This window comes from Balaenoptera musculus, chromosome 1 (assembly GCF_009873245.2).
Source record: "Balaenoptera musculus isolate JJ_BM4_2016_0621 chromosome 1, mBalMus1.pri.v3, whole genome shotgun sequence".
NCBI classification, from domain to species: domain Eukaryota; kingdom Metazoa; phylum Chordata; class Mammalia; order Artiodactyla; family Balaenopteridae; genus Balaenoptera; species Balaenoptera musculus.
In genome coordinates, this window is record NC_045785.1 from 31,857,499 (window position 1) to 31,884,903 (window position 27,405).

The window sequence follows — 27,405 nt, forward strand, 5'->3', positions numbered from 1 at the left end:
GGAGAAACACACCGACACACATAGTAACCAAATTGGCAAAAATTAAAGACAAAGAAAAATTATTGAAAGCAGCCAGGGAAAAATGACAAATAACATGCAAGGGAACTCCCATAAGGTTAACAGCTGATTTCTCAGCAGAAACTCTACAAGCCAGAAGGGAGTGGCATGACATATTTAAAGTGATGAAAGGGAAGAACCTACAACCAAGATTACTCTACCTGGCAAGGATCTCATTCAGATTTGATGGAGAAATCAAAAGTTTTACAGACAAGCAAAAACTAAGAGAATTCAGCACCACCAAACCAGCTCTACAGCAAATGCTAAAGGAACTTGTCTAAGTGGGAAACACAAGAGAAGAAAAGGACCTACAAAAACAAACCCAAAACAATTAAGAAGATGGTCATAGGAACATACATATCGATAATTACCTTAAACGTGGATGGATTAAATCCTCCAACAAAAAGACACAGGCTTGTTGAATGAATATAAAAACAAGACCCATATTTATGCTGTCTACAAGAGACCCACTTCAGACCTAGGGACACATACAGACTGAAAGCGAGGGGATGGAAAAAGATATTCCATGCAAATGGAAATCAAAAGAAAGCTGGAGTAGCTATACTCATAGCAGGTAAAATAGACTTTAAAATAAAGAATGTTACAAGAGACAAGGAAGGACACTGCATAATGATCAAGGGATCAATCGGAGAAGAAGATATAACAATTATAAATATATATGCTCCCAGCATAGGAGCACCTCAATACATAAGGCAACTGCTAACAGCTATAAAAGAGGAAATCAACAGTAACAAAATAATAGTGGGGGACTTTAACACCTCACTTACACCAATGGACAAATCATTCAAACAGAAAATTAGTGAGGAAACAGAAGCTTTAAATGACACAATAGACCAGATAGATTTAATTGACATTTATAGGACATTCCACCCAAAAACAGCAGATTACACTTTCCTCTCAAGTGTACACGGAACGTTCACCAGGATAGATCACATCTTGGGTCACAAATGAAGCCTCAGTAAATTTAAGAAAATTGAAATCATATCAAGCATCTTTTCTGACCACAACACTATGAGACTAGAAATCAATTACAGGGGAAAAAAACGTAAAAAACACAAAGACATGGAGGCTAAACATTACGTTGCTAAATAACCAAGAGATCACTGAAGAAATCAAAGAGGAAATCAAAAAATACCTAGAGACAAATGACAATGAAAACACGATGATCCAAAACCTATGGGATGCAACAAAAGCAGTTCTAAGAGGGAAGTTTATAGCAATACAAGCCTACCTCAAGAAACAACAAACATCTCAACCAATCTAACTTTACACCTAAAGGAACTAGAGAAAGAAGAACAAACAAAATCCAAAGTTAGCAGAAGGTAAGAAATCATAAAGATCAGAGTAGAAAGAAATGAAATAGAAACAAAGAAAACAATAACAAAGATCAATAAAACTAAAAGCTGGTTCTTTGAGAAGATAAACAAAATTGATAAACCATTAGCCAAACTCATCAAGAAAAAGAGGGATGGGGCTTCCCTGGTGGCGCAGTGGTTAAGAATCCGCCTGCCAATGCAGGCGACATGAGTTCGAGCCCTGGGCCGGGAAGATCCCACATGCCACGGAGCAACTGAGCCTGTGCGTCACAAGTACTGAGCCCGTGAGCCTAGAGCCCGTGCTCTGCAACAAGAGAAGCCACCGCAATGAGAAGCCCGCATGCAGCAACGAAGACCCAACGCAACCAAAAATAAAAAAAATAAATAAATCAAATAAATTTATTTAAAAAAAAAAAAGAAAGAAAAAGAGGGAGAGGACTCAAATCAATAAAATTAGAAATGAAAAAGGAGAAGTTACAACAGACACCGCAGAAATACAAAGCATCCTAAGAGACTACTACAAGCAACTCTATGCCAATAAAATGGACAACCTGAAAGAAATGGACAAATTCTTAGCAAGGTATAACCTTCCAAGACTGAACCAGGAAGAAACAGCAAATATGAACAGACCAATCACAAGTAATGAAATTGAAACTGTGATTAAAAATCTTCCAACAAACAAAAGTCCAGGACCAGAGGCTTCACAGGTGAATTCTATCAAACATTTAGAGAAGCAGTAACACCCATCCTCCTCAAACTCTTCCAAAAAATTGCAGAGGAAGGAACACTCCCAAACTCATTCTATGAGGCCACCATCACCCTGATACCAAAACCAGACAAAGACACTACAAAAAAAGAAAATTACACACCAATATCATGGATGAATATAGATGCAAAAATCCTCAACAAAATACTAGCAAACAGAATCCAACAACACATTAAAAGGATCATACACCACGATCAAGTGGGATTTATCCCAGGGATGCAAGGATTCTTCAATATATGCAGATCAATCAGTGTGATACACCATATTAACAAATTGAAGAAGAAAAACCATATGATCATCTCAGTAGATGCAGGAAAAGCTTTTAACAGTATTCAACACCCATTTATGATAAAAACTCTCCAGAAAGTGGGCATAGAGGGAACCTACCTCAACATAATAAAGACCATATACAGCAAACCCACAGCAAACATCATTCTCAATGGTGAAAAACAGAAAGCATTTCCTCTAAGATCAGTAACAAGACAAGAATGTCCACTCTCACCACTATTATTCAACATAGTTTTGGAAGTCCTAGCCACAGCAATCAGAGAAGAAAAAGAAATAAAAGGAATACAAATTGGAAAAGAAGAAGTAAAGCTGTCACTGTTTGCAGATGACATGATACTATACATAGAGAATCCTAAAGATGCCACCAGAAACCTACTAGAGCTAATCAACGAATTTGGTAAAGTTGCAGGATACAAAATGAATGCACAGAAATCTCTTGCATTCCTATACACTAATGATGAAAAATCTGAAAGAGAAATTAAGGAAACACTTCCATTTACCATTGCAACAAAAAGAATAAAATACCTAGGAATAAACCTACCTAAGGAGACAAAAGACCTGTATGCAGAAAACTGTAAGACACTGATGAAAGAAATTAAAGATGATACCAATAGATGGAGAGATATACCATGTTCTTGGATTGGAAGAATCAATATTGTGAAAATGACTATACTACCCAAAGCAATCTACAGATTCAATGCAATCTCTATCAAATTACCAATGGCATTTTTTACAGAACTAGAACAAAAAATCTTAAAATTTGTATGGAGACACAAAAGACCCTGAATAGCCGAAACAGTCTTGAGGGGAAAAAATGGAGCTGGAGGAATCAGACTCCCTGACTTCAGACTATACTACAAAGCTACAGTAATCAAGACAATATGGTACTGGCACAAAAACAAATATAGATCAGTGGGACAGGATAGAAAGCGCAGAGATAAACCCACGCACCTATGGTCAACTAACCCATGACAAAGGAGGCAAGGATATACAATGGAGAAAAGACAGCCTCTTCAATAAGTGGTGCTGGGAAAGCTGGACAGCTACATGTAAAAGAATGAAATTAGAACACTCCCTAACACCATACACAAAGATAAACTCAAAATGGATTAGAGACTTGATGTAAGACCGGACACTATAAAACTCTTAGAGGAAAACATAGGAAGAACGCTCTATGACATAAATCACAGCAAGATCCTTTTTGATCCACCTCCTAGAGAAATGGAAATATAAACAAATGGGACCTAATGAAACTTCAAAGCTTTTGCACAGCAAAGGAAACCATAAACAGGATGAAAAGAGAACCCTCAGAATGGGAGAAAATATTTGCAAATGAATCAACGGACAAAGGACTAATCTCCAAAATACATAAACAGCTCACGCAGTTCAATATTAAGGAAACAACCCAATCCAGAAATGGGCAGAAGACCTAAATTTCTCCAAAGAAGACATACAGATGGCGAAGAAGCACATGAAAAGCTGCTCAACATCACTAATTATTAGAGAAATGCAAATCAAAACTACAGTGAGGTATCACCTCACACCAGTTAGAATGGGCATCATCAGAAAATCTACAAACAAATGCTGGAGAGGGTGTGGAGAAAAGGGAACCCTCTTGCATTGTTGGTGGGAATGTAAATTGATACAGCCACTATGGAGAACGGTGTGGAGGTTCCTTAAAAAACTAAAAATAAAATTACCATATGACCCAGCAATCCCACTACTGGGCATATACCCAGAGAAAACCATAACTCAAAAAGACACATGCACCCCAATGTTTATTGCAGCACTATTTACAATAGCCAGGACATGGAAGCAACCTCAATGCCCATCAACAGATGAATGGATAAAGAAGATGTGGTACATATATACAAAGGAATATTACTCAGCCATAAAAAGGAACAAAATTGGGTCATTTGTAGAGACGTGGATGGATCTAGAGACTGTCATACAGAGTGAAGTAAGTCAGAAACAAAAAAACAAATATTGTATATTAACGTGTATATGTGGAACCTAGAAAAATGGTACAGATGAACCGGTTTGCAGGGCAGAAATTGAGACACAGATGTAGAGAACAAACATATGGACACCAAGGGGGGAAAGTGGCAGGGGGTGGTGGAGGTGTGATGAATTGGGAGATTGGGATTGACATATATACACTAATATGTATAAAATGGATAACTAATAAGAACCTGCTGTATAAAAGAATAAAATTCAAATTTCAAAAAAAAAAGATAGCTCAAAAGTCAAAACTTTTCAAAAAGTTATACTCAGGGTTAGAAAAGTGAATAAGGATATACTCTCACTCTCTTCCGTGTGTCTTCTATCCCATTCACCCCCACAGGTAATGGATTTCACATTTATTATTTCCATTTCTTTTTTCCAAAATAAACACACCATTTCCAATTCTTCGTTACACAAAAGGGGGTACAATACATAATCTTTTGCACTTTCCTTTTTTACTTAATATGTCTTAGAAATCACTTAATTCATAGATATCTTCCTCTTTTTTTGTTGTTTTTTAACTATACATTCATTCTGAGGATGAACCATAGTTTATTCCACCAGACTTTTGGTTCTGGTTGTTTCCAAAATTGTGCTATTAAAAATGACACTGTAGTGAATAATTTTGTGTATTTTCCCCGTATTATTGGAAGTGTATCTTCAGAGTAATTCCTAGAGTGGAATTGTTGCATCAGAGGGTAAACGGTTGTGTGGTTTTGTTAGATGTAGCCAAGTTCCCTCCATGAGGATTTCCCCATTTTGCATCCCTAGCAGAAGTGTATGACAGTACTATGTATTTCCCCTGCAGCCTCACCAATAGAATGTATTGTCAAGCATTTGAGTTTTCACTAATCTGATTAATAAAACATATCTCAATGTGGTTTTAATTTTTTATTTCTTCTCTAAGTTGAATATATTTTTATACATTTAAGAGACATTTATTTGTAAATCATTGGTTTATGTATTTTGCTATCTTCTGTCAAGAGTTTGATCTTTTTTTTCCTTTCAACTTACAAGAGTTCTGTATTAGGGAAATTAGTCCTTTATAACATGTTGGAAATATTTTCTGACAGTTCGTCCTTTGTCTTTTGACTTTGCTTATGGTGTTTTTGGCCATATAAAATTTTTTTTTTCTTTTTTTTTTACACAATAGATTTTATCACTTTTTTTAAAACTGAAATATAGTTGACATACAATATTATGTTAGTTTCAGGTGTACAACATAGTGACTCAACATTTAAATACATTGTGAAATGATTACCATGATAAGGCTAGTAACCATCTGTCCCCATTCAGAGTTATTACGGTGTTATTGACCATATTCCTTATGATGTATATTACATCCCCATGACTTAAATTTATTTTATAACTGGAAGTTTGCACCTCTTAATTCCCTTCACCTATTTCACCCATTCTCCTAACCTTCTTCCCTCTAACAACCACCTGTTTGTTCTCTGTATTTATGAGTCTGTTTTTGTTTTTGTTTGTTCATTTATTTGTTTTGTTTTTGAGATTTCAAGTATGAGATCAACAGTATTTGTCTTTCTCTGTCTGACTTATTTCACTTAACATGATATACTCTAGATCTATCCATGTTGTCACAAATGGCAGGATTTCATGCTTTTTTATGGCTGAGTAATATTCCATTTGTGTGTGTGTGTGTGTGTGTGTGACATCTTCTTTATCCATTTAGATTTATATTCTGGGCTTTCTGTTCTGTTCCATTGATGTATATGTCTGTTTTTGTGCCAGTACTATACTGTTTTGATTACTGTAACTTTGTAGTATAGCTTGAAACCAGAGATATCACTCTTTCATTGAAGTTGTATTTTTAGTCATAGTTTGAAAGCCTTTTGCCACACCCAGGTTATGATGGAATTTACCCAAATGGTTTCTTTTTTTCTTTTCTTTTTTTTCTTTTCCATTTGAATACTTTAACAATTTAAGTTTATTGTGAGGTATGGTATGAGGTATGAATACAAGTTCATCTTTTTTCAAAGTTCTGTATAGTTATTCCCAATATCATTTATTTGAAAAGTCTGTCTTTACCCCAGTGATTTGAGAATCTGTCTTTATCACATACAAAATGTCTTATGTATTGAAGTTTATTTCTTGATTTTCTATTCTATTTCACTGGTCTTTCTATTCATTAACAATAGCATACTATTTTTAATTCTAGAGGCTTTCTGGTATGTTTTACTATCTGGTAAGGCTAGTCTCCCTTATTTCTTTTTTCTTTTTCTTTTTTTTTTTTTTTCTTTTTCAGGATTTCTCATAGCTATAATTGTACATTTATTTTTCCATATGAACATTAGAATCAACTTTATCAGTCCTAGAGAAAAAAGTTGGTATTTTTGTTTGGCTCACATTACTTTACTCATTCGCACATGCGTATATACACACATAGATGCATACATAACACATACGCACATAGCTTTATGGACATCTTTCCTTTTTTTCCAGGTCTGCTTTCATGTCTTTCAGAAGTGTTTTAAAGTTTTATTCATAAAGGTTTTGTACAGTTCCTAAAATTGTACCTTTTGTGTTGCTATTATATTATTCTTGATTTTTATATGTTGATTTTATATTCTTGCTTATTGTATTACTTCACTGCTCAATTTGGTTGTATTGTTGATTCTCTGAGGTTTTACAAATATACCTTCATGTAATCTGCAAATATAGGTTTACCTCTTCAAATTCTTATGCCACAAATTGTTTTCTCCTACCTAATTGCATTGGCTAATATTGTCAATACAGTGTTAAATAATAGTGAAGAGTGTGTTTACCTGTTTTAAAGAAGAGACAGACTGCGGAAGCTTAGAGAAGTTCAATAGCTTAAGATCACAAGCTAGTAAATGGCAAAGCCATGATTGACTTTCAGGTCTGTTGTACTCCAGAAACTTCCATTCTTTTTATTCTGTCATGCTGCCTCTGGCATCTTTAAAGATTTGTTTAAAGGAGACAAGACTCCTTTGTAATTTCCAGCCACTCTCAGGTGGATTGGAGAAATCCTACATATTTAATGTTTTGATCTAGCAGTTGACCCAGTGAACATGCCTCTTTCCTTGTTCCCTCTTTTTCTACAGGTAAGGGAGAGCATGCCCCAGCTTTAATCTAGATATCTTTCCTTCTTTAGAGTCATTATTTACAAGGACCAGAGGATTGAATACATTTCCTTATTTCCTTGACAGGAGCTCAGTTTGGAAATGGAAGACCAACAGGAGAACCTGGATACTCTTGAGCACCTGGTCACTGACCTGAGCTCCTGTGGCTTTGCCCTGGACCTGTCCCAGCACCAGGACAGGGTACAGAAACTCAAAAAGGACTTCACAGAGCTACAAAAGACAGTTAAAGAAAGGTGAGTTTTCGTATGTATGGATCAGTGTCATGGAGCTAATTTTTTCTTCCTATTGAATGAAATGACTTTCTCCTCCTTCCTTCTTCACCAGAAAAGATGGCATCAAAATTCTGCTACTGAGCCATAGGAGATTGGAAAGTGCCTCTTTCAGACAAAGCTATTCAGTCTACTTAATGCTTAGTGGTTTTTCTGTTAGTAAATAGTGAGTTCCTTCTTAGTAATGGGACTCAGTTCCTCCTCAGTACAATCAAAAGCCCAGGTCACCTGGACCAAACAGAACGAATTTGGGGCAGCAAGTTGGATTGTGGCAGGATTTGAAATAATGAGAAAAATTGGAAGAGACTTCCCAGACGTAATTAAGGATTATATTGGAACTCACACTGCTTGTTTTGACCACATTTAAGTTGCTGTTATGGAGGAGTTTCTGGATTCTTCTTTTAAGGCAAACATGGGAATATACAACAAAGGTGGATGATTTCAGGTTATTAGCTCACAGTTGAAAAGCCATAATTCCTCCATTAGAAAGCCTCATGTGGGTTTAAAAGCTTGATAAGACTTCTCTTGGTTTAGCCATAAATATCTCGATTTAGCAGATGACGGCTTTAGTGACTAGAGGAAAGCAGTTGCTCAAATCACCACTGTAAGCAGCGGTTATTTAGTGCAGGTGACAGGGACAGGACAAAGGCCAAGAAGGCTTTGTTTTTCTTGCCCTCAGCTGAGGGCTGTTTAGCTATATGAAGAGCCAGGATCTCTGGCTTGAAGTCTAATAGATGTGACCATTTCCAAAATTTAATTTCAAAACTGAATTCTTCTTTCTCCTTGATTTATTTTACTCATTGGTGTGCTTAACCTAACTTCTCTGAGCCTCAATTTTGGCATCTTCCTTGTTAAAGGAATTAGCATTTGAATTGGACCTTGAAAGAGTCAAATACCTAAAAAGTAGCAGAGCTGGCCTTGAGATCCAAAGCCTGCATTCTTTCCATTGTATCATAGTACCTAAATAGCAGGCTCCCTTTAGTTTTTCTCATTTTCACTTTAGCCTAGAGTAAGATTGAAGACTCCTTTCCCCAGAAATGTCCAAACAAGGGCAACAGATTCCTTAGTTTGATGCTCTCCTACATTATATGTGGTTGTTTAGCCAAAGCTGCCATGGAAAAGATTATGAGAAGGAAAGGCCCTGTTAGGAAACTGATGCCTAGAGTCCTAGAATGAATATAGTTTTAGTTCACGTTGACTTCTTTACAAGCTTAGTCTGGCAAGTAACAAATTGTCTCTGTTGACAGAGAGGAAGATGCATCATCTTGCCAGGAGCAATTAGATGAATTCCGGAAGCTGGTTAGGACTTTCCAGAAATGGCTGAGGGAAACTGAAGGGAGTATTCCACCTACAGAGACTTTCATGAGCACTAAAGAGCTGGAAAAACAGATTGAACACCTGAAGGTAGGTGAACAAAGTCTCTCCAGGAATCGGGCTGGACAGCAGTTTGGAATCTTGTGTGGACTCATTTCCACCTGTGGTGGGCAAATGGTGTGAGAAATCCAAGTTATCCATGTGTATCAGAATAGCAGTTCCTCCATTCTCTCCACGTGAGTCCAACCTACCCCTACCCAAGCACTGAGCACCAAAACATCTCCTATTTAAAAACCAAAACCAAAAAAGTAATCTGGGAATGATATCTGTAAAGTTTCAGCTGTCTTGGGGTTGCCTGTCGTGCTGTGGTAGGTCATAAAAAAGACAGTTGTCAGAGTCCAGTCTTGAGAAGCTTACACTCTCGTTGTATGCTTGAGAATTAGACAATTATATGTGAGCAAGTGACCAGATATGTGATCAGAAAATTGAGGAGAGAATTTCTCCTCAACTAATAAAAGAAAAGTTACTACAACTTATGAAGGAAAAGTTACAATCAGATGGTTGGAAGGTACCTGCAAGGGTAGCATCAGCCTTTCTCCCACCTGTTGCAGAATCACTTCTCTCCTATCTTTGATTCATAGTCATCCAGCTCTATTTGCACCTCTAACATGTTTCTTTTTTTTTTTTTTAAACATCTTTATTGAAGTATAATTGCCTTACAATGGTGTGTTAGCTTCTGCTTTATAACAAAGTTAATCAGTTATACATATACAATATGTTCCCATATCTCTTCCCTCTTGCATCTCCCTCCCTCCCACCCTCCCCATCCCACCCCTCTAGGTGGTCACAAAGCACCGAGCTGATCTCCCTGTGCTATGCGGCTGCTTCCCACTAGCTATCTATTTTACATTTGGTAGTGTATATATGTCCATGACACTCTAACATGTTTCTTATTTTTGTTGAAACCAGTCTCCAACTAACTCTCATGCATTTGTCCTTATTTTCTTAGTAAAACAGGATTTATCTTGAATAGATGAAAGAGAAGAGCTTTCACAGAGAGAGTGCCAGGAGCATTTGCTGTGGGGAGTTCCTAGGACAGAGGTTCCCTGATTTCATGGTTCATGGTTCCCTTTGTGTTTCAAGACATTTTTTCATGGCATCTCAAGGCAAAAAGCAAACAAACAAAAAAACACCCAAAAAACTGAAAAACCTCACTTACTAAGTGGTCAGGTCCAAACAGCTTAACAGCAGTTGTTCACATGGTGTCCAACAGATGTCACTCTTTTTCCCTCAAAAATTTAAACTATCCTGTGAGTCAGTGCATAGTTTGGGAACTGCTGGCTCTTTGGAATCAAGAGTGACTAATGAAAGTACTGACAAGCTCTGAATTGGCAAGGTTCAGTTTGAAGTTTGGCAGCATGAGCTGGCCAGATGTTCATGGCTCGATGTCTTTCTCTGCTGCTGCTTTGCAGCTTGAAGTCAAAAGCGAACTAAGTAGATTGTGAGGGAGATTCAGCATGGAGGAAGGGATCGAAGGCTAGGATGGTGTCCCAGCTTGGAAAAGAGTAAAATTCTACTTCTGTAGCAGGCAGTTCACCGCTTAGAGACAACATGACCAGATACTTTTGTCTTAGAGCAAATGCCATTGTTTCCTAACACCTTTCTGTGGTGGTTTGAGCTCTGACTTCAAACCCAATATAAAATTCCCTTGAAAAGGCAAAGTGTAGCCTATGATTCTGTATGTTTCTCTACATCTCAATATCTAGCTCCTCATTTTACCCTCCGATTACCATTTCCTTTATATTCTTTACAAGCGTGGTATTCCCTTTGTCCACCTGGCAAACTCTTACCTTAACTCCAGTCTTTCCTCTCTCCAGCGAGAGTTAGATGTGTCTCCTTTTGTGCTCTCAGAGTCTAGTGGCTGTCCATATTTCTGTAATAGCATTTATCACATTATAATGCCATTGATAATCTGAACTCTTGGTTTTAGGAACTGTGTCATAATCCTATTTTGTATCCCCAGTGTTTGGCACAATGCCTGGCCTATAGTAAGTGCTCAAAAAATATTTGCTTGATGAATGAATGAATGAATGAGAAGGGCCTGAATATTCCAGGATATCATTCTCCCACATCTTGGCTGGCTAAACCAAGTTCTGGAAATGGCTGAATAAATGAGGATGATTGCTTAATGCTTATCAAAACTTTAGGGAGTGTATGTAGAACAGGTGTCCCTACTTATGAGGAGAACGCCTCCAGATAATTACATTTTGCTATTTTATTCTTTAAACAGGGTCTCCTAGATGACTGGACAAGTAAGGGAACTTTGGTAGAAGAAATCAATTGCAAAGGTACTTCTTTAGAAAATCTCATCATGGAGATCACAGCACCTGATTCTCAAGCCAAGACAGGTGAGTGCAGGCTCTTGAAAATGTAGTGAATAAACATCATTCTTCCCTTTGCCCTTTGGTGATGACCCCTTATTGAATAAACATTAGAATCAAGGTTGGATATGAAAACCAAGGATGTTTCATGAAGCAGTCTTCCCCCCAACCTGATCTGTTTTCCCATTTCCTTTGTAACATTGCTCTATTTTGCAAAACCCCTTCCTGTGATGGGAAAAAGTAAAGGGACTAGTTGGCCCACTTAGAACTGTCAAATGAACATAGAAGGATTAAAATAGGATTTTCCATCTTGAGGAATTTCTGTCTTTTAAATATGTGAATGGATGGCTATGCATTAACTTTAAATTAGGGTCAGCCCTGGAGGGTATAAGCATGATATCTTGGGAGAGGCTAAGTGTTTAGGAGTCAGTATTGGTACACCAGGAGCTGACACACTTCTTGGAAGTGCATACAAAGATTGTGCCCAACTATATGAATTATCTCTGCCTACAAATTAAGTCTTTCAAACAGAATGTGTTCTGAGCTCACAGTCGCTTGCTGGTTGTTAATTGGGATCTCCTAGGTTTTATTACCAGACTATGTTAATGCACTCCTATAGTCACTTAAATAGTAAGGGCAAAGTTTACTTTCTTTTTTCCTCCTGAGAATGACTACTTTCCTATTGTATCCTAAAGTTTAAAGATGTCTTAGAACTATCTAGAAGTGACAACATTTCAGAGAATTGGTGATTTTTATATTCTAACACTTAAATTTCTAAGTTCAGTGACTTATTAGTGTGTGACATCACCCAGCAAACTTTTTCTATAAAGGGCCATAGAGTAAATATTTTAGGCTTGTGGGCCATATGGTCTCTGTCACACTACATGTCTCTGCCATTGTAGCACAAAAGCAGTCATAAACAATATATAAATGAATGGGCGTGGCTGCGTTCCAGTAAAACTTCACATACAGAAACAGGCGGAGGGACAGATTTGGCTGGTGCACTAAAGTTTTCTGACTTCGGGACTAGATCAGTGGTTGTTCGAACTTTTTAAAGTACTGTAATCTTTTTTAAAAATAAATCTCATGTAGAACTATAAGACAGATAAAAATATAAGTGAATTTATAGCATTTATCTATTATGAAATTCATCAATGAGAATACTGAGGCTATTGGGACTTCACTGGTGGTGCAGTGGTTAAGAATCTGCCTGCCAATGCAGGGGACACGGGTTTGAGCCCTGGTCCGGGAAGATCCCACATGCCGCGGAGCAACTAAGCCCATGCGCTACAACTGCTGAGCCTGCGCTCTAGAGCCCGCGAGCCTCAACTACTGAGCCCACATGCCACAACTCCTGAAGCCCGTGCGCCTAGAGCCTGTGCTCCGCAACAAGAGAAGCCACCACAATGAGAAGCTCGCTTGCCGCAACTAGAGAAAGCCCATGCACAGCAACGAAGACCCAATGCAGCCCAAAATACATAAATACATAAATAAATAAAAGAATATTGAGGCTATCTTAGTGAATATGAAAATTTGGAAAAAAAGAATTTTTGAATGACAGCTTTATTATTTATTTCTCAGTTTTTTCCTTGGTTGCATTGTATCCAGAAAATACAGTTCACACAGATAAATAGTTGCAAATGATGACAAATGTTTTTAAAAGTTCACTTTACAATCTGAAGTGTTAAGAATTCTCTTACTACACAGTTCTACTCTGATGAGAGCCTGCTCTGAGTAGATATACCTCAGCCTTTTTTGTCATTTTATTTAATGGAATTCATGTGTGCTGTAGATGTTTTTCTTTGTATGTAAGTGGGCATATGTAGGTTTGAAAATTATAGAGTGCTAATGAAGAACTACAACTTTTCCCATCAGTGACACTCAGAAAGAAGTTTAAATGTATGCACAGAGGTGCAGGAGCTACTTTATTCTCCCCAAAAAGCAGCATAAATTGGCTATATCTACTGGGTTAAAATGTGGTGTTCAACATAATTGAATGTGCATGTTTTACTGCCATTTCTAAGTACTTAGGAATATATTCTGAATATTAAAATTAAACCAAACACTTACAGAGTCCCTAAAGCACCTCCTCAGGGTGCTTTGAAAACCAGTTTGAAGATCACTAGCCTGAGTGCTCTTAAAAAGTTCTCTTCCATCTCTGAAAACCCATGAGTGTTCTAGTTCCTTATGGTCGTGGAGCTCTTTTGGTTTCGTAAAGTGCTTTCACGTACACTACCTCACTACTTCTCACCAGTAACCCCATGAGAGCTGACAAGATAGGTAGTATTATCTTCGTATCCCAGAGAAGATACCAAGGTCTGTCCATAGATTAAGGCTCACGTACTGAGTTAGTGACAGTCTTGGCTACGACTGTCTTCTCCAAATTACTAGTCCGGTTTCTTTTTGGTCATCACCAGACTGCAGTGGAATATGATCTTTTGGTTTGATCCATTTTTTAAATTGAAACTACAATAATGTTAACATTTAAAAGTTTTACAATCATTATTGTCTAATATAACCTTGCACTTGACCTTTTCCACAGTGAAATCAGTGCACGTGAGAGTCTTATTCTGCCCTTTGAATGTTACATTATGTCATGACTGTTCTTCACATTTCTTTATAATCTTTGTAATTACATGATCTGGTTTTTACTTACTTGGGATACTTCTGAAACACAAGGAATCAACTTGGGGAGAATATAGGTGAAATTGTGGTAATTAGAAACAGAACCAAAGACCCTAAACAGAATTTATGGGAATGTTTATGAGCCAGATTTATTGACGCTTAGAATTTCTGTTTTCTGGTGGGGGAAGGGGAGCAGAATGTCATGAAAAAAAAAAACAGGGAATCTTTTGAAACAATATAGGAAAGGCTCATTTTAATGTCTTTACTAAAAGAATGCTGCTTTTTATGTCCTTAATTGTACTTATTGTTTATTTTTATTATGTTGAAGAACATTGATGTTAAAGTTGAACCTTTTTGGCTGTATTATAAATCCTCATTCTAAAGTATGTCGAATGCCAGTCTAAAGCCTTAGTCATTCTACTAATACTTGCTTCACAAAATTAGGGCAAGGTTCAAAGAATCCAAATTGGAGATTTAAGAAGAGAATTTGGATTTCCTCTAGAAGGGGTTAGGGTTAGGGTTAAGGGGCTGAAACTCCTCGAGTGACACTGTTGCCCGGCAGCTAAAATGATTTGTCTCTTTCCATAAGTATGTTGTCTTGTGCTGTGTTAACTTCCTGATATCTGAGCTTAAAGTGAGTGCCAAAGAATAAATTCGGTGCCTGTATGTATTCCTAACACATTTGTCTTGCCTTGTTTGTCTCTCTGTCCTTCTGCTCAGGTTCCATACTGCCCTCTGTAGGAAGCTCTGTAGGCAGTGTAAACGGATACCACACCTGCAAAGGTGAGAATGCCATTTTCAACAGTGCCTCTTCATTGGGTGTGTTAGGACAGTGTTCATGTTTGCATCTGTGTATGTTTCCGTATGTGTGGAAGGATTGCTGCCAGGATGGGTGTGAGGGTAAAAGTCTGGGGAGAAGCAACTGTGATGGCTCTTTGTTGCTAGCTAGAGGCTAAACAGGTTGGCAACCAGTGAAATAAAGTTACTAAGCAAATAAACTGGACCACTAGATAAGACCAATAAGGAAAGACCTAGAAGAAAATATATGCAAATCTTTCAGTTATAAAGAAGCTATACTAGAGGTGGTCTAAATCTAGCCCTCAGCCTCCCAGCTAGGTTTTCTTCTCTGCAGTTTAAAGAAGAGGAAGTAGAAGAATGCCCCAAATCCTTCACTCCCTTCACTTTTGCTGCTCGCATGTTTGCTTAGCATTTTATTTATACATCTGAGTATATAATGCCAAAATCAGAAATCCGATTAATGAGAGCTCTTTTGCTTTTTGTATGTAAACAGGAACTTCTATGTGATTTAGCAGGAAGATCATCTCTAGTTCACTAGAAGGAGTGGGAGAGATACTTAATCCTGATGAATAATTTAGTGAGGAACCAATGGGGATGCTTGAGAGCTATTCCCAGTCTGATTTCTGTTTCTATGATGCTAGATCTGACGGAGATCCAGTGTGACATGTCAGATGTAAACCTGAAATATGAGAAACTCGGGGAAATGCTTCGGGAACGCCAGGAAAGTCTTCAGGCTGTCCTCAGCCGAATGCAGGAAGTTCAGAAGGAGGCAAGCTTGGTGCTGCAGTGGCTGGAATTAAAAGAGGAAGTCCTGAAAGGCATGGATGCCTCTTTATCTCCAACCAAGACAGAGACAGTGAGAGCCCAAGCTGAATCTAACAAGGTACTGTGTTCCCATTAGCTGCATCTCAGACACTAAGAGGAAGGGGTGGTTGTACCAGTGTTCCCGCCTGAGCCCGGGGGCCTGAGAGTGAGACATGGCCCACCACCCAGTCGTTACGAGCAGCATGTTTGACTTTCAAATGACTAGTATGCCTAAACTCTCCCAGAGCATTTTCTTGCCTATGAAATTAGAAATTGTTACACATCAGACTGAGAAACAAAACCAGATCTGTTTGCAGAAGGAGAATAGCCCTCCTCAGAACCATCAGTTCATTGAGAATGGGATCTCATTTTCAATGTGATGGTATAAGCCAAACCATTCCATCAAAGCACCTTTCCAACTCTTGGAGGGATCTAAACAGCTGTGATTGCATTTCATTCTTAAGATTGACGTGTAGGCCTAGGGAAAATGTCAGAAGAAATAAGACCATGTAGAAAATCCGGTAAAAATTTTTTGCCAAAAATTTTAGTATTCCTGTTGAGCCTAGCATGTCATATCCTACAACTGCATAAACATCGCCATTATCGTCATCATCATCATCATCATCAATTCCTGACACTTTTAGTTTATAGGGATTAGCAATTTTCTTATTGGGTTACTGATGTGTTGTACATAAAAGAAATTCAAATCTTGCCATCTAGATTTTCCTTTTAAGTAAATATTCAAGCAGAAAGGTTAAGTATCTTAAAATCATGAAACAAGCCATGGATAGAATCAGAAGTCGAGCCTGTAATTGCTGCCCCGTCTTCCCGTCATTTCCTCCACACTCACAGGTTTGTTTCCTGTCCAGAAATCTCATGGCATTCATGATGTTCTTTCTCCTAGGCCTTCCTGGCTGAATTGGAACAGAATTCTCCAAAAGTCCAAAATGTAAAGGAAGCCCTGTCTGGATTACTGATAACATATCCCAACTCACAAGAAGCAGAAAACTGGAAGAAAATGCAGGAGGAGCTCAGTATGTTATCACTGGGGTGTTACAAATTCACTAAATTCCTTATCTTCAAAGTAAACACAGGCTTTCGGCATACCCAACAAACAGGAGTGATTTTTAGTTAATTGTCATAAGCAAGCAAGAAGGGGCATGTGGGGTTAGAGAATGAGCCTGATTGTGGAAAAAATTTAGAGATTCCACTCAGAGCATCAATATTGGCTTTCTTGGGCAAGTCAAACTGACAGTCTGCTGTGACAAAGAGCATTGATGATAAAAATAAAAAATGGGAAATAATCTAAACATTCTGTGAAGGAATTAAATAAATTATGCTGCACTCATAATATTGAACTATAAATGATGTAGGTGAATGTGTATTGGTATGAAAAAAATTATTGGCATGAAAGATGCTCATAATTAGTAAGCTTAAAAACAGGTTATAAAATAATATATATGTCGCATAAGGTATTTTACATGCGTTGTGTATGTATGTACGTACTTCTGTGCAGTTTTATCCCGTGTGTAGTTTCATATAGCCACCACCGCAGTCAAGATACAAAACTGTTTGTTACTTTAGTTAAAATTAAATGCAGGTTATTTTTAACTTAAAAAAATATTAAATAATGCTCCAGGGGTCATTTCCTGTAGTATTTTAGGAACGTAATTTAGGGACCAGGCTAGTGGCTGATGAGGGTAAAAGAATACATTCTCTCATTTCCTCTGTACAGATTCCCGATGGGAAATGGCCACCGAGGTGACAATGGCTCGGCAAAGGCAGCTGGAGGAATCCGCAAGTCATCTGGCCTGCTTCCAGGCTGCAGAAGCCCAGCTACGGCCCTGGCTAATGGAGAAAGAGCTGATGATGGGGGTGCTGGGGCCCCTGTCTATTGATCCCAACATGCTGAATGCACAGAAGCAGCAGGTGCAGGTGAGCAGTATGGCTGAAAGCTTTCGAGCAAAGAAATCAGAGGCACTTGAATCTGGGTCTGAATGCTGCTCTCAACAGGTAGATTTACATGACCCTGGACAAGTCATTTAACTTCTCAAAGTCTCCATTTCCTCACTTTAAATGACATGCTTGTAAGGTCTTCATCATGGTGCCTTGTCAAATAGCAAACACTATTGTTAATATCATTATATATATATATATATATATATATATATATATATATATATTCAATTTATTTATTTATTTATTTATGGCTGTGTTGGGTCTTCGTTTCTGTGCGAGGGCTTTCTCTAGTTGAGGAGAGCGGGGGCCACTCTTCATCGCGGTGCGCAGGCCTCTCACTATCGCGGCCTCTCTTGTTGCGGAGCACAGGCTCCAGACGCGCAGGCTCCGTAATTGTGGCTCACGGGCCCAGTTGCTCCGCGGCATGTGGGATGATCCCAGATCAGGGCCCGAACCTGTGTCCCCTGCATTGGCAGGCAGACTCTCAACCACTGTGCCACCAGGGAAGCCCCTGTTAATATCATTAATGTCAGTAACTGTGTTATTAATATCGTTGATTGAGGCAGTAAGATGAGCAGATGGGAGGCAGGGAACTTCTGACTAAATGGTAGAATCATATTTTATTTTCAATCCCCAGTGGTAGTGATCCACATTACTTCATGCAGTATCTTATATCTGCCAGCTTTACTTAAAGATTTTCTGCTGATCAGATCTCTGTACCCAACGTTTGCGAAATTTAGGTTGGTCCAATTATGTCATTTCCAGTGAAATCCTGCCTAGACCCTTTCCTTGTTCTATATCCTTCCCTAAACTTGTTCTGTTTCTTCTCACCACCCACCAAGTCCCCTAAGAGTAGTTTTTGAAAGAACCCTTTCTTTTAGCCCCTGCATCCATGTTAATTATCAAGTCCTATTTAGTCTACTTACAAATATTTTTCTAATCCAGTGGTTTTCAAACTTTTTGATCCCAAAACCCTTTACACTCTTAAAAATTATTGAGGATCCCAAAGAGCTTGTGTTTATCTACTAATATCTATTAATATTAACTGTATTAAAACACTGAGGAATTTTTAAAGTATGTATTTATAAATTAATTTTTTAAATTATGATGATACAACCATAACACTAACATACATAACATTTTTATGAAAAAATAACATTTTCCAAAATGTAAAAAATTGAATAAGAGTGACATTGTTTTATATCTTTGGCAAATCTCTTTAATGGTATCTGGCTTGGGACTTCCCTGGCGGTCCAGTGGTTAGGACTCCGCGCTCTCACTGCCAAGATCCCAGGTTCAGTCCCTGGTCGGGGAACTAAGACCTGCAAGGCATGGCGATAAATGAAATGAAATGAAATAAAATAAAAATGTCTGGCTAATAGAACAGTCTCACAGATTTTCGTATCTGCTTCTGCACTCAATCTGTTGTGATATCAGATGTCGTGAGAGAACAAGAATTTTAAAAGGCAAATAACATCTTAGTATTATTATGAAAATAGTTTTTACCTCACTGACCCCATGCAAGGGCTTAGGGACTGCCAGGGGCCACCAGACCGTAATTTGAGAACCACCATTCTAAGCTTCTCTTCTCTACTCTAAATGCTGGTGGGCTGGATCTTGGGCCTGTTGCATTGCAGCAGCCCACTAAAGGGCCTCTTGGTCTAGTTTATCTTCCACACAATTATCAAATTATCCCCTTAAATCATATATCTGAATATATTAAAATGCTTCTGTGGCTCTTGGCTGCCTATTGAACAGAGTTCAAATACCTGCTCACTGTGGTGCATGAGGCTTTTCACAGTCTGGTCCCAGTTTGTCTTGCCAGCTCTTCCCCCATGTGCCTGGGCTTCTTCCCACACCGGGTAATGGGTTCTTTCCTGAACACACTGCACTCATAGATCTCAGGATCTCTGTGCCTTTGCTAATCCCAGGCCCTCCTCTGAACCAGCCTTACTCTCTGTTCTCTTGGAGAACTCACATATTCTTTATTGTGTCACCTGTGAAGCCTTTCCTAATTTCCCTCTTCTGCTCTTGTCATCCCCGGAGGAATTAACCACCTTTACTTCTTGCTTTCACAACTCCACGTTCACGTCAGCATTTTATCATTTTAACTTTTGTTACATTCTATTATAGTTCATTATTTACACATCTGTTAGTCCTTGAGGTCCTGTCGTATTTATTTTTATGCAGTGTAAGTGCTGAGTACTTTCCATAAGTTTTCTTGTTTAATCCTAACAACAGCCAAGTAAGTAGTTTACTATCCTCATTTTGCAGATAAGGAAGCTGAGATTTGGAGAACTTTTAAGAAGTTACCTAAGTTTATACAGTTTAGTGAGTGATGGAGTCAGGATTTTAACCCAGGCGTCTAACTACAGAGCCTGTAATCTCAACTTCTTTGATGAGTGAAACAGTGAATAGAAATAAATAAAAAGGAATGGTACTTGCTTTAAAGAAGCTTTTTATCTAATTGTGCTATATTATAATGTGCAGATTATATGTGCTGATGGAAATTCGAGAAAGGAACTAAGAAAAGTAGGGCATTAAGAGTTGAAATGGCGAGCCCAGCCAGTGATATAGCTCACTTTGGGACCCAGGGTTCCAAACTCCCAATTCAGAGGCCTGGGTTTTACCTGGCAAAGCTGACAAGTGCCCATCCAGTCAACAAACTTTGGTTTCCCAACCAAGGCCAACCTTAGTAACTGATGTTGAAACAGTATAGGACAAATAAGGAAAAGAAATAAAATAGACACAATCAATGATCCTTTAAAAACAACAGGTTTTTATTAAGCAGTTGTTAAAAGTGATACTGCATTTTCATAGTAGCCTGGTCTTTGGAGTTTTCTGGTTTATTTTCAAAAGGAGTTGGCACTGCTTGGCACAATCCAAAATCAGTTTTTGTTTTGACAATGTTTTTAGATCTGTCTTTTCTCTCTAAACATCTTGGTGTCATTTCTATTACAGTTTATGCTGAAGGAATTTGAAGCACGTAGGCAACAGCATGAGCAGCTGAACGAGGCAGCTCAGGGCATCCTAACAGGCCCTGGAGATGTCTCTCCTTCCACCAGCCAAGTACAGAAGGAGCTCCAGAGCGTCAGTCAGAAGTGGATTGAGCTGACTGACAAACTTAATTCCCGTTCCAGCCAAATTGACCAAGCTATTGTCAGAAGCACCCAGTACCAGGAACTGCTCCAGGACTTGTCAGAGAAAGTGAAGGCAGTCAGACAGCGACTGAGTGGCCAGTCGGCCATCAGCACCCAACCTGAGGCTGTGAAGCAGCAGTTGGAGGAGACCAGTGAGATTCGATCTGACGTGGAGCAGTTAGACCACAAGATTAAGGAGGCGCAGACACTCTGCGATGAACTTTCAGTGCTCATTGGAGAGCAGTACCTCAAGGATGAACTGAAGAAGCGTTTGGAGACTGTTGCCCTGCCTCTCCAAGGTTTAGAAGACCTTGCAGGTGAGGAATACACTGCTGCCATTATTAGTGGCAAGCCAAAAGGAGGAGTGGATTAGTGGTCCCAAGAATCTAGGGCGACCCTTAAGTAGCTTTTGGACTCAGAATAGTGTTACTCTATCCCTTTGTCCACCTACAGTGAGGACTGCCGTGGTCATTACACATTGATTGGGCACTAGCAATATGTGAAGCTTTACACACCATAATCTAAGAGATAAGAACACTAATATAAGTCTAGCCAGCAGGTAGAGATTCGTAGAGGTACTTATAGGTGGAGTTACACACATAATTTCACTGATACTCACTTATTTTCTTCATACTGTATGTGTACGCACACACACACATATACCATATATACAAAATTAGAACATGTTCTAGACTTTTTAGGATGGCCTTATACAAGAAAAAATTTGTCATTAATTTGTTGCCTCTTTTTCTAGAAACATTTATGGCTTTTTACCAGCTTAGAAGTTAAAAGTTTACTTCTGTTACTCAGATCACCTTACAAGGTTGATGTGAGGGTTAAATAGGATATAGTATATGAAAGAGCCTAGCTATGTGCTTCCTTTATGGTAGACCCTCAATTAGCATTAGTTTCCTCCTTTTCCTAAGATTAGACCGTGTGCTCTCAGCAAACATTTTAAATGCCATGTTCAGGCTTGACGATTTAAATTTGATTTTCTCGTTTCAGCCGATCGCATGAACAGACTCCAGGCAGCTCTTGCCAGCACCCAGCAGTTCCAGCAGATGTTTGATGAGCTGAGAACCTGGTTGGATGACAAACAAAGCCAGCAAGCAAAAAACCGCCCAATTTCTGCAAAATTAGAGCGGCTGCAGTCTCAGCTACAGGAGAATGAAGAGTTTCAGAAGAACCTTAACCAACACAGTGGTTCCTATGAGGTGATTGTGGCAGAAGGAGAATCTCTGCTTCTTTCTGTACCTCCTGGAGAAGAGAAGAAAACTTTACAAAACCAGCTCTTTGAGCTCAAAAGCCATTGGGAAGAGCTTAGTAAAAAAACTGCAGACAGACAGTCCAGGCTCAAGGACTGTCTGCAGAAAGCTCAGAAATATCAGTGGCACGTGGAAGATCTCGTGCCATGGATAGAAGATTGTAAGGTCAAGATGTCTGACTTGCAGGTCACTCTGGATCCAGTGCAGCTGGAGTCCAATCTCCTGAGATCAAAGGCTATGCTGAGTGAGGTGGAAAAGCGCCGCTCCCTGCTAGAAATCCTGAACAGTGCTGCTGACATTCTGATCAACTCTTCAGAAACGGATGAGGATGATATCCGGGATGAGAAGGCTGGGATCAACCAGAACATGGATTCCATTACAGAAGAGCTACAGGCCAAAACAGGGTCCCTTGAAGAAATGACTCAGAGGCTCAAGGAGTTCCAGGAAAGCTTTAAGAATATTGAAAAGAAAGTTGAAGGGGCCAAACACCAACTTGAGATCTTTGATGCTCTTGGCTCTCAAGCCTGCAGCAACAAGAACCTGGAGAAGCTAAGAGCCCAACAGGAAGTGCTGCAGACCCTGGAGCCACAGGTGGACTATCTGAGGAACTTCACTCGGGGCCTGGTAGAAGATGCCCCGGACGGATCTGATGCTTCCCAACTTCTGCGTCAAGCTGAGGTCACCCAGCAGGAGTTCCTAGAAGTGAAGCAAAGAGTGAACAGTGGTTGCATGGCAATGGAAAACAAGCTGGAGGGCATTGGCCAGTTTCACTGCCGAGTCCGAGAAATGTTTTCTCAGCTGGCAGACCTGGACGATGAGCTCGATGGCATGGGTGCTATCGGCAGAGACACTGATAGCCTCCAGTCCCAGATCGAGGATGTACGGCTGTTCCTTAACAAAATCCAAGCCCTCAAGTTAGACATAGAAGCCTCTGAAGCAGAGTGCCGACAAATGCTGGAGGAAGAAGGGACTCTGGACTTGTTAGGACTCAAGAGGGAGCTGGAAGCCCTGAGCAAACAGTGTGGCAAACTGATGGAGAGGAGTAAAGCTCGGCAGGAGCAGCTGGAGCTGACCCTGGGCCGGGTCGAGGACTTCTATCGGAAGCTGAAAGCACTCAGTGACATGACCACAGCGGCAGAGGAGGGAGAGGCGCTCCAGTGGGTAGTGGGGACCGAGGTGGATGTCATCAACCAACAATTAGCAGATTTTAAAGTAAGTCTTACCCTTGTTTTTTAATCTTTTTCTGTCTAATATGTGTATTTCTTTTCTTGTAACTTGGAGACCGATTGAGTACACATCTTAACTTCTGTCCCTGGTTTCATTATTCTCACTTCCATCACCACCATAGCACACAGTTTGGAGACTAGACAGTCTCTTGGACTTCTGGGCAACTGGTTTGAACATTTTTCTATTGTAATTTATTTTAATGTTTATAACCAATTAAGGGTATGGAAAGAAATGTCCAAACCTTATTTCTTACTCTAAGAATCTTCCCCTATGATTTCTTGAGATTTCAAATTAACCAATTTTGTAACAGTAGTGAATGTTTGTTGAGGGCCCTGTTTTTCGTGTCGAGGTGTGAGAATCCATAAGATAAACATGGGCTCATCTTGCTAAAGTGTGGATTTTTTCACAGATTTTGAGGGAAAATTATTGATGTATTATTGATGTATTATGAGATAAAATGAAAAATTCTCATGAATTATTAAGACGAAACATGACACTTCAAAGAAATTTTCCACATGTAGCAAGTAGTGCTTAAGACTACACCTTAGACTCCTAAAGAGCACAAGTTCTCTGCCCGTATGAGAGTTTGAGAAGCACTGCCTTAACTGCAAAAATATTTTGATTCTTTGCCTGAGTCAGAATTTCCAGTCCTGAGATATTGTGAGTCTATATTAAAACAACCGGGAAGATGAGAGGAGTTGACTCAAAAGCGCAAATTTGCCAGGTTTGGGTTTGGAACCCAGGGCTGTCTGCTGGGTCTTGGCTCTCACTGCATGAGCCTTTCACCCCAAGACTTACCTAAAAGCGCCTCGCTTCCCTGCTGGAGGCCTGTTTGCTTGCTCTTTCCTTCTTGGTGCCTGGAGTAGATTTGGAAAGGATACCTTACTTCCATCACCAGTGGTGATTGTTCCTATTTACACAGTAACACTCTGCCATCAGAGTTAATTTGTTCTCTCAGAGCCCCTGCCTGTTAGGATTCTTTCTGTTAAAAACATGGATGGAAAGGTGGTGTTGACGCCAGGTCAGAGCCACGTGGTCCCGAAAAAGATCACAAATTTGTAGACAGGACCCAGATGCGGAAAGGTGGCTGTTTCACAAGGGCCCTCTAGCTTGGGGGATGTTTAGCACACTAAGGTGAGGCATTGGCTGAAGACCCCCTTACAGTGCAATGTGGAGCAACACAAGTCGTTGTATTTGGGATTCTTGAGGCACCGGGGGAGGAAGGGGTAGGTAGAGAAGGTTCAAAGCCATGAGCCCACATGTTATCCTCTGGGAAACGCCCACACCTAATCCAGTGGCTGGGTGGCCTTTCCTGCTTCACCACGTGGGCTTCTCTTCCCTCTTCCACTGTAAGCCCCTCAAAAGCAGAGGCTCTGCTACAGGCATGCTTCATTTATCTGATTTACTTGGATCTGGGTTACTTAGAATCAACTGTCTAACCAACTAAATGAGTTTTTTAGAAAATTGAAGCTTATCCCTTGAGGCACCAAAATAGTTTTATCAAACTAGATTCTGGTTTATATGGAATTATTTTAACTTTTATTTGCCTAATTTCCTAAACATTATATTGTGTGTAAGTTTTTATGAGTGCAGGTTAACATTATTACTAAACAGATTATACTGTTCTCTACTATGGTGAGGCTGCTTTGTACTAAATGTTCTTAAATTACCATGCAGTTTGAGTTCTGTATTGAAGTCCTTGTTCAGGGCCTCTAATTGCTGTACTGGTTGGGTTGGATGTATGTGTATGTGTATGTATACATGGGGGGATGTAGTTTCTGCCTTTTCCCCCATTACCCTGATATCAGGTATTATTTCTCACTGCTGTTACTTTTCACTGCTGTCACTGAGTCTGCCTTGAGCAGTCTGTCCCTTCCTTCTGATCTTCAGTGAGCTAGAAAACAAACTAAACAAGCCTGTTAAAATTGCATTAAATATGACCTAGGATATAAAAAAGAATCCACAGGCAGGCACATATAGTGTTTGGATTTGAGGACAAGCGATTGTTTCCTTTTCATTTAATCCTTGGTTTCTAGAGGCATTCTGAATTTTGACGCTGCTGAAAGCTTTTGAGAAATTATTGGACATTCCCGTATTTTATTTGTATCCTAGTGTGTAGCCCAGCAGCACTCAGGGTTCAGTAGCTGCTTAGTTGCTTGGGATAACAGACTTGTTTTGCTGCTTTCTAAGAAGAAGCCTCCCACCACCAATACTGTAGATATGGCGGCTGGGGCCAGTGTGTTTATCTGCAGGCAACTGGTGGTGACAAGGCAAGATGAGAAGATGAGTGCGAGAAGGAGGGTGGTGAAGTTGGGTGCCCGTGTGTACCCTCCTCCAGCTGAGGGTGCAAATCAGAAGCCTGGTTCCACAGGTCCACCTTGTAAAGTCAAGGGCTTTGGGAAGAGTTTTTGCCTCTTCCCAGCAAAGGTTTTCAGGCAGGAGGGGAGGAATACAGTACTGGCTTAGCTCATGCTGAGCTCATGGGAAATGAAAACAATGAGAAGGGAAAAGCTCTGTATGTCAGTTCACAGTTCCCTAGAGGCTGAGCCAAGGGAGGGTCTTTTTGGACCCATTCTGAGGACTGAGTCATTTTCATGATCTGAGCGTTGAGTTCCTGGGTTAATGTGCTGAGTAGTCCAGCGATAGATTAATCTTCCCTCACACCAGCAGCAGACCAGATGCATACAGTGTGACTCTGCTTTCAGATTCAAATTGTTTTTAATAAGAAAAAACAGAGATGAAGGTAAGTATTAAAAAAACAGTGTTCGCTTTAAGTTTTCAACTCTTGTCTTTTTACGATGGGATCACGCTCTCAGCACAGAATCTGCTGTAGAGAAGAGGGTATGAATCTGTGAGACCGAAACGTGGGCTGTGCTTTGACCTAGCTGACTCCACTGGGGATGGTCAGAATAGACAAATGAGTCAGGTCTGTGGAGAACCCCAGGCTTACTTGGGACTGTGCAACAGTGCTGAAAAATGCTAGGAAAGGCAGTTAGCCTCTGGGAAAAGTTATTTCCTTCTTAAATGAATGTGAAAAACTGAAAGTCTTTATTCCTAGGAAAGACTTTTCCCTCGATTGCTTCTGAATAATTGATAGAATCTGGACAGCCAGTGAGGACCTATCAGATGGGAATGGAAGAGAGTCCTTTCCCACTAAACAGGCAAAAACCTCAAACCTCCTGAGTTAGGCGCTTTACTGGGTTCTGCTCTCTGTTGGAAGTAGAAAGGAAGAAGCCATTCCAGAAATCACGAAAGAGAGTATTGAGCATGTTTGCAGAAAACTGGAAGGAAAAGACTTTGGCTAATCTCTTCAGGAAATTCTGTTTTCCTGAACAAGAGAGTCTCTGATTAGTGAGGAAAAGGAACTGTATATATATATATATAACTAGAGTCTAACAAGAAAGGAGGGACCTTTATTTCACTGAAACTTAAGTCAAAGAATTCCCCCAGGGTGACCTTCCTAGGAAGGGAAGAGAAAGACTCCAGATTTGGAGAAGAAATCTACAAGTCTGATGATAACAAGAAGCTTTCCTCATTTTCAAATTCCCTGTGTAGGTTTTGTAATCAAGAATTGAGATCATTCTGAGTCTTACACCAGCCCCTCCCTTACATCCCCCTCAGGAACCACGCCTGCCTCTCAGTCAGGACGTGTGGAGGTTTGGGGTTTGGTGGGCTACAGGTAAGGCAGCAAGCAGGCTTTCTTAGGACTGTTCTCAGTCCTGATTCAGTCTGAGTAGAGCCCAGGGTCAGGGACTGCATACACTTGCAGCTTCTGTCTGGGGACCTCTATCCTACTATGAAGCCAGAACAAGAAAGCCCCATAAACCTGTTCATCTGATTTTTTGGCCTCATGGAAAGCAAGCATAAGCTTCACTGTGAGCACATGTGAAAACTCTTGGAGGACAGGGCCTGCCATGGAGCTGAGGGACTGCCAATTTGCACAATGATAGATATTCACTCCTTACTTTCAAATAATTACAAAGGCAGTATCAGCTCATCTGCGTCTTTGCCAGTTAGATTTACCAGAGAAGAAAGCAAGTGAGGTT

The 27,405-nt window shown here is 39.7% G+C and overlaps 1 protein-coding gene across 24 annotated transcripts in view; it reads left to right on the forward strand.

Moving 5' to 3' along the window:
- Window positions 1-27,405, forward strand: part of MACF1 (microtubule actin crosslinking factor 1) — a 342,706-nt gene that overhangs the window by 236,842 nt on the left and 78,459 nt on the right. For all 24 annotated transcript variants that reach the window (XM_036835427.1, XM_036835461.1, XM_036835471.1 and 21 more), the window contains 9 exons: window positions 7,644-7,810; window positions 9,094-9,250; window positions 11,451-11,568; window positions 14,887-14,949; window positions 15,606-15,847; window positions 16,673-16,802; window positions 17,504-17,703; window positions 20,689-21,184; window positions 21,873-23,344. In XM_036835427.1, the coding sequence (XP_036691322.1) occupies window positions 7,644-7,810; window positions 9,094-9,250; window positions 11,451-11,568; window positions 14,887-14,949; window positions 15,606-15,847; window positions 16,673-16,802; window positions 17,504-17,703; window positions 20,689-21,184; window positions 21,873-23,344 (3,045 nt within the window). The remainder of the gene's footprint in view (window positions 1-7,643; window positions 7,811-9,093; window positions 9,251-11,450; window positions 11,569-14,886; window positions 14,950-15,605; window positions 15,848-16,672; window positions 16,803-17,503; window positions 17,704-20,688; window positions 21,185-21,872; window positions 23,345-27,405) is intronic.